Source organism: Triticum urartu, chromosome 4 (assembly GCF_003073215.2).
Source record: "Triticum urartu cultivar G1812 chromosome 4, Tu2.1, whole genome shotgun sequence".
NCBI lineage: Eukaryota > Viridiplantae > Streptophyta > Magnoliopsida > Poales > Poaceae > Triticum > Triticum urartu.
Genome location: NC_053025.1, coordinates 358,449,846 through 358,456,697, shown reverse-complemented (window position 1 = coordinate 358,456,697; position 6,852 = coordinate 358,449,846). Strand labels below are relative to the sequence as shown.

Here is a 6,852-nt window from a genome sequence, read left to right as displayed (position 1 = left end):
GTTTATTACTACAAATTCCCGCAGCAACGCGCAAGGAATTATCTAGTTCAAAGAGTAGCGTGCTCCAGATATCTTCGTTGTTAGTGAGAAAAGAAAATACAAGAAAATACCTATCGTAATTGGGACACGTATGACTTGAGCTCTGGACTTGAATTATAGAGCAATAAACTTAAATTTTATAGCTCAACTGTGGAAAATTGAATTGGCAGCTCCAGTGTTGTGTGAAAAATGTAATGCTTAACTTACAAGTAATAAAGCGTCCTTTTCAAAAAAAAATGTGTCGAGTCAAACTTGACAAATTTTGACCAAATTTGTATTAAAAAATATCAACATCTACAATATGAAATATACATAATATAAAAACTACATTTCATAATGAATCTAAATATATTCATTCGGTATTGTAAATGTTGATACTTTTTTCTATAAGTTTGGTCAAAATAAAGATATTTTGACTTTGAAAAAAATTATATGTAGACTAAAAAAGAACAGAGCGAGTACTATTTGTCGACCATTGGACTTGACAGTTGGTCTACTTAATAATGAGTTTAGTGAGTAGGTAGTGAAGAGAGGAGAAAACGGCATGCGTAGATTTGATGGATAATAATGGTTCATGTTTCGAGAAAAAATATTCATGGTGAGCGTTCCTCCAAATTTCAGCAGTATGCAACAACGGCATTGCATTGCATTATCTCTATATGCCGACATAAAAAACTGTTCTTCGACTAGCCACGGAGGTTGAAGAAAAGGCAGCTCAGCCTAAGACGAATTAGGTGATATTTTTATACTCAAATGTCTCGGATTTTATGCCAACACAGATCGGACACATTTGGCCGCCTTTTCGCTGTCAGGTGCTGATCTTTGAGCAGTGAGGCTTCGACTAGTTATTCCTAGACAGTCTGTCGTGCTGTTTACCAAACAGGTTTTATGGAAAAGAATATATTAAAACGATGACAATATAGATATTAGATAGATAAGGAAGTCCCTTTTTTGATACCCCAGACGACGACTAGCCACGGAGGTTGAAGAAAAGGCAGCTCAGACTAAGACGAATTACGTGATATTTTTAGGGAAACGTTTGTAATCAGTCAGCCGGTCAAAAAACTGGGTCGGTCACCTCCTCGCACAACGCACGCCCATGTGACCGCTTACCCACCGCTATCCACAGGAACCTTATCCCCACCCCCCGCAAGACCTATCTAGTTCGTCCCTTGCCGCCGTTCTCTCTCCAAGTCCTTGAAATCCCAGCACCGGCGGGTTGAGCGGCGCCGGAGCCGATGCGAGCGGCGGAGCTGCGTCCATGGATGAACTCCTTCCCCTTATCTCTCTGTAGTAGCCATGGATAGACCCCTTCCCCTTCTTCCCTCAGCAGCCATGGATGAACTTCATCCCCTTCTCTCTCTAGTAGCCATGGAGGGACTCCTTCCCCTTCTCTCCTCGGCAGCCATGGATGAACTCCATCCCATTTCTTTCCCCAGAAGCCATATGAACTCCATCGGTCCATCCCCTTCATCACCCATCCTTAACCCTCTTTTTTTTCCTACAACTGTTTTAGAAGCTACAACTGGGCCATGAAAAAAGTTGCGTCCATACTCTAAGGTGCTGGAACCGGCTAGGGAAAAAGCTACGACCACCTTAATCGGAGGTGCTGGAATCGGTATTAATTTTTGCTGAAATCACACTTTTTTTGCTGGAACCATATGTTCTTTTTGCTTCAAGAACACTATAGTATTTTTGCTGAGATTTTTTTTGCTTCAATCATATTATTTTTTGCTCGAACCGGCCTTTTTTTTGCTTCAACCTGACCATGGTAGTTTCTGTTCTTGAGATTTTTTGTTGGAACTGGCTAATTTTTTGCTACTACGGCGACGACAACATGGAAGCATGTGTGTGTTTTGCTGGAACCGATGTTTTGTTTTGCTACCACCGATGGATTTTTTGACTGGATTTCTTTGCTGAGTTCTTTTTTTTTGTTGGAAAAGGTGATGCATGCCTACAACAACGAGTGAAGGGACGGCCATGGCGGTGACGAGGGAGCTGCGACGGCGGGTTGGGGCACGAAGACCTACAGGATGGGTGGACGAGCGTGCGTAATGAGGCGGACGGTGCAGCGATGTGGCAGAGACAAGCGGGGGGAGAAGATTGGGGTGAAAGGGGATGCGTTGACTTTGATCGAACGGTCACACGCATGCTAATCTGACGGTGGGTGATGGACCTGCCCAAAAGTTAGGCCGGCGCACCGGCGCCTATCAGTCCCCATATTTTTATGCTCAATGTCTCGGATTTTATGCCAATACAGATCGGACACATTTGGCCGCCTTTTCGCTGTCAGGTGCCGAACAAGTACAATAGCTAAAGTTAGCACCTTTTTCGGCAAACTAGTTGCTGAGTTTTACAAGCTGCCCATATTTTAGGCCAGCGGGTAAACAGCTTCATAAATTGAATAAGAAAAATAAAATGTGTTCCACACACTACTGATATCCCCTCCAAAGCTGATACAAGTATCAAAGGGTGTTTGGGGCAGCTGACTTCTGTCTGGGAAAGGCAGATGTTTATCTACATGAAATATTGTCAAATCAGGCCATCTAGATCTGTTTAACATGTAGATATTGGATGCAATGCTGTAATCATTTTCAATAAAAGGAAAAAGAACCCACAAACAAGGTTGTCAGAATCGCGATTCTGAATCGGATCGGAGCTCCAATGACAGGATCGCAAATCATAGAATCTTCACTATCAGGATCGTAAAAATGTAGATTCTATGAACCAAAATCGTAGAATTAAAGGGGTTAGTTTAGATCGTAAAGTCGTAGAATCGTACAACGGAATCGCGATTCTGACAACCTTGCCCACAAATATAAAATGCACACATAACTATCAGAACTTGGCAGCACTTTGTACAAAACAAAAAAACTGACAACAACGACACTATTTAAAAGAAGATAAATGCTAGGCAAGACATTTTGTACAAAACAAAAAGCTGAAACCAGTGGCACATTATTTCAATACAAAGTTCCATAATATATTTAACAGCAACTTGTTTTTTATTTCACATGCAAAAATTTCACTTAATTATCCATATATGTGTGTGTACTTTACTGTAAGACATCGTAAAGAAATGTAAGAAATAATATCTGATTGCCAAATCAGAATGTGAGTCTAAGGAAAGTAGATATACCCGCCCGATGAGTATTTTGTCTAAATGATAAAAGAATGTGTAACTACCCAAAGGCTTAACTACACCATCTCAATATAAAACCTAATTTGACAACCTCATAAATACTGAAATAAAAAATGAACAAATCTGTATCATACAAGTCTAGACGATCATGAGTCTAATAGAAAGTGGAATAAAATCAAAGTAATCCAAATCATACATGTCTAAATGATCATGAAGCAATAGCCTAGTTACTAGATCCTAGTTAAGGCACAACATTTTGTGGTCAGCAATGTACTATGAAATGTTCAACGACGTGAGGTGTTCGTCGCATCGGTCTTTCAATCTACCCCCCTTAATATTCAGTTCCGACGAACGCTAGCGGGCAATCGTTGGGAAGAATGGCTCCGTCTAGTTAGGAGATTGATGGAGGTCCAACTTTCACAACAACCCAATGAATTACGCTGGAAATTGACTAAGTCTGGAGTATTCACGGTTAAATCAATGTATATTGATGTTATTAATTCGAACTCCATTCCTACGTCCAAGCATGTTTGGGATGTCAAATTTCCTTTGAAAATAAAAGTGTTTATGTGGTTTGTCCACAAACAAGTTATTTTAACTAAGGACAACTTGATAAAGCGTAATTGGACAGGACCTACTAGGTGTAGTTTTTGCGATCGGGATGAGACTATCAAACACCTCTTTTTTGATTGCCCGTTGGCCAAAGTACTTTGGCAGACGGTCCACATTGCTTTTAATATCAATCCACCGTATTCTGTTAATGCGTTATTTGGGACATGGCTTAATGGGATTGAGCCTGACTTAGCGAGACATATTCGGGTTGGAGTTTGTGCTTTGCTGTGGACTATCTGAACTTGCAGAAATGATTTGGTTTTTAACAGAATATCATGTATACATTTTTGCAGGTCATATTCCGAACTACGGCTCTGATCCGTTCATGGTCGCTACTCACCCAGACGGAGGCCAGGGAGCATTTGGTTACTGGGTCTTTCCGCTGGGAGATGGTAGCTCGGGATATCTTCAACCGGTTTGGATGGCGGTCATGTAATAGGATAGACAATTAGTTTTCCTATCTAGTTTTAGCCATCCGGTTGTGGCGTCTTTTCTTGTCTAGTTGGTGTTTCTGGCCTTTATTGGCTCTGTGTGAGCTTTCTGTGTTTTTTTATTATTTTTGGAGACCTTTAAAACCATGTTGGCACTACTTTATTTGGTTAATAAGATGGCCATATGCATCTTTCTGATGCAGAGGCCGGGGAATCCCCTTTTCAAAAAAACAGTACTATGAAATGCAAACCATTACAAGGCGAACACTGTAACACTAGATGATTATGATGCCTATTTTGTAAGAGACCAAGTATTATGGAATTTTGATAAGTTGAGAGTAAAGACATCTTAGTAGTTCGATAGGTTTCGGCCAATGCACCTTTTGTACATAACTTATGTAACAATAAACTTGATCACATACTGATTACATGAATTAATCCCATATTTCCTAATAACAATTATGTGATCATAATGAACCAAAATAAATAGCATAAGGAATAGAGGTAATTACCTACTGCATGAAATCCTATTTAAGCATATTAAAATCATTTAATTATCAACTTCATAGTAGAATGACAAACTTGGTATTGCCAAGTAAATCATTATCGTAGCTAATATATGCCTTTGCAAAAAAAAAAGTCTATGTATTCAACAAGAGGAGCCAGCTTCACTTACTTGATAAGTTGCTCTTAGAAACTTCTCGAGTCACCATGGACCCTTTGAAGAACCAAAGTGGCATGACATGCATAACCAATCAAACAACACTTGATCTACGAAACATTATTTCCATTACAAGAAATACCTACAAGTTTGTCTGCCAAAGACAAGAGCACGTATCCTGACAAATTTGGAGATACCACAAAGTCACAGAGTACTTCTGTGGCAGCCTGAATCAAACGACTCCATTGCTAGCAAACTACAACAAAGTACACTACCACTGCAAGATGAGATAATAGCACAATAACAAGAACTACAACAAGGTAAAGGCAGTCCTTGGAGCATCTGTTCCAACCCAACTAATCATACAATACTTCAGGTCTTCAGCACCATGACAAGCAACGGCAACAATTACAGCATCCTCCCAAGATTATCCACCCTCAAGAACGGCAAGTTGTGTAAATTTCCCAGATTCCCTAGTATATCCTCGGTCGGATCAACATCCAAATGGAAGCTGCCCAGGTCCTCAACTCCTGTGACATTTGCCCTGCCAGTACCATCTGTAGCCTGTGCCTCCTCATTTATGTTAATCCCTCTTACCTCCTCCCGCTGTCCACCTTCACCCTCCTCACCCTCACCCTCAGCCCACCCATCATGTCCAAGCATCGATGCATCAATGCCGCTCTCCACACCACCCCCAAAAGAACGCCTCTTGGGCCCCGCCCCAACCTTCTTGCGAGCAGTTGTCTTCTTGACCCTACCTCTGGATGATCCACCACGAGCACTCCCATTCTGCGGCTGCCGGTCATTGCTGCCTCCACCATGGTTACTATAGTTCCTACCAATGGCACCCCCACCACTTGGCGCATTGTTCCAAGGGAAGACCTTGTAAAATGGCTTCCAGTTGCCACCCAGATCCGCCGAGTTGGGGAAACCAAGGGGGAAGAACCCCCAAGCACAGTGGTACATCTCGGTGCCCGGCACGATGGTCGGCTGTGTAGGGATCTCAACAGCCACAAACCCCCGTCGGCAAGACTCGTTTGGGCACTTGAGCGCGCGGCCAACTAGCTCGCGCGGGTACTGATGGACGTAGCAGCAGAACGGGCACGCAGTCCAGAAGTCCGCCGCCTCAGCTTCCGGAGCGGCAGCAGCGGCTGGTTGAGAGGGAGCACCAGAAGGGATGTTGGTAGGTGCAGAACGCAGTGGCCGGCGTGATGGATCAGAGAGGAGTTCGTAGGCGTCGTTGACGATGCGGAGGGCTACATCCGCACCGGGGTGGGGGTTGCTGGATTGGAGGAGGAGCGCGAGGCGGCGGAAGGCGCGGGAGATGGCGCCGTGGTCGGTGGTTTTGGAGGGCACCTGGAGGACGGCGAATGGGTCAGGCTCTCCGGTATAGAGCATCACCTGGGAGGCGAGGAGAACGTCAGCGACGGCGAGGAGTTCGTCGGCGCCGGGGAGAAGCGGATCCGCCTCCACCGCGCGCTCGGCGAAGCGCTTGCAGCCGACGATGTCGCGCGCGGCGAGAAGCTTCGCCGCAATCTCCAGCCACCGCTCCGCTTGCACCCTCCCGCCCTCGCCTCCGCCGTCTCCACTACCGCCGGCGCCGACGGAGAAGTTCATGGTTTTGGGGGAAATGGGACAAATGGCTTTTCTTTTTCGAGGGTTCAGTTTGCTCTTTTTTCGGGTGAAGAGTTTATGGTGCAAAGGGGTGTGTCTCACAGCATCTCCAGCCGTCCCCCCAAAGCCCCTCCAGGAGGCCTTTTTCATTGTTGGCATGCATTTTTTCGCCCAGTCAGCTCCTAGACCCTGAAATAGCGTCAGATTTAGCCAAATTTACGCCCGACGATCTCAACCTAAACCCAGAAAGCTGTGGAGCAGCTGGGAGCGCCGGCACTCTTTTTTCATGCAAAAGCCCCACACGTCAACCTCTCTCCTTACTCTCTCTCCTTATTTTCCTCACAGGACCACCA

General features: G+C 44.2%; 1 protein-coding gene and 1 long non-coding RNA gene across 2 annotated transcripts; one reads left to right on the top strand and one right to left on the bottom strand.

Annotated features, from left to right (window-relative positions):
* The first annotated feature begins 1,099 nt into the window (after positions 1-1,099).
* On the top strand, positions 1,100-2,650 carry LOC125553853. The gene is made up of 2 exons (XR_007304233.1): positions 1,100-1,657; positions 1,983-2,650. It is a non-coding gene; the product is annotated as an uncharacterized LOC125553853 (long non-coding RNA).
* Positions 2,651-4,972: 2,322 nt separating this feature from the next.
* On the bottom strand, positions 4,973-6,576 carry LOC125551672. Its single transcript, XM_048714946.1, has one exon. It carries the CDS (start codon positions 6,500-6,502, stop codon positions 5,294-5,296), a length of 1,209 nt encoding a protein of 402 aa, XP_048570903.1. The 5' UTR covers positions 6,503-6,576; the 3' UTR covers positions 4,973-5,293.
* Between the last annotated feature and the right edge of the window lie 276 nt (positions 6,577-6,852).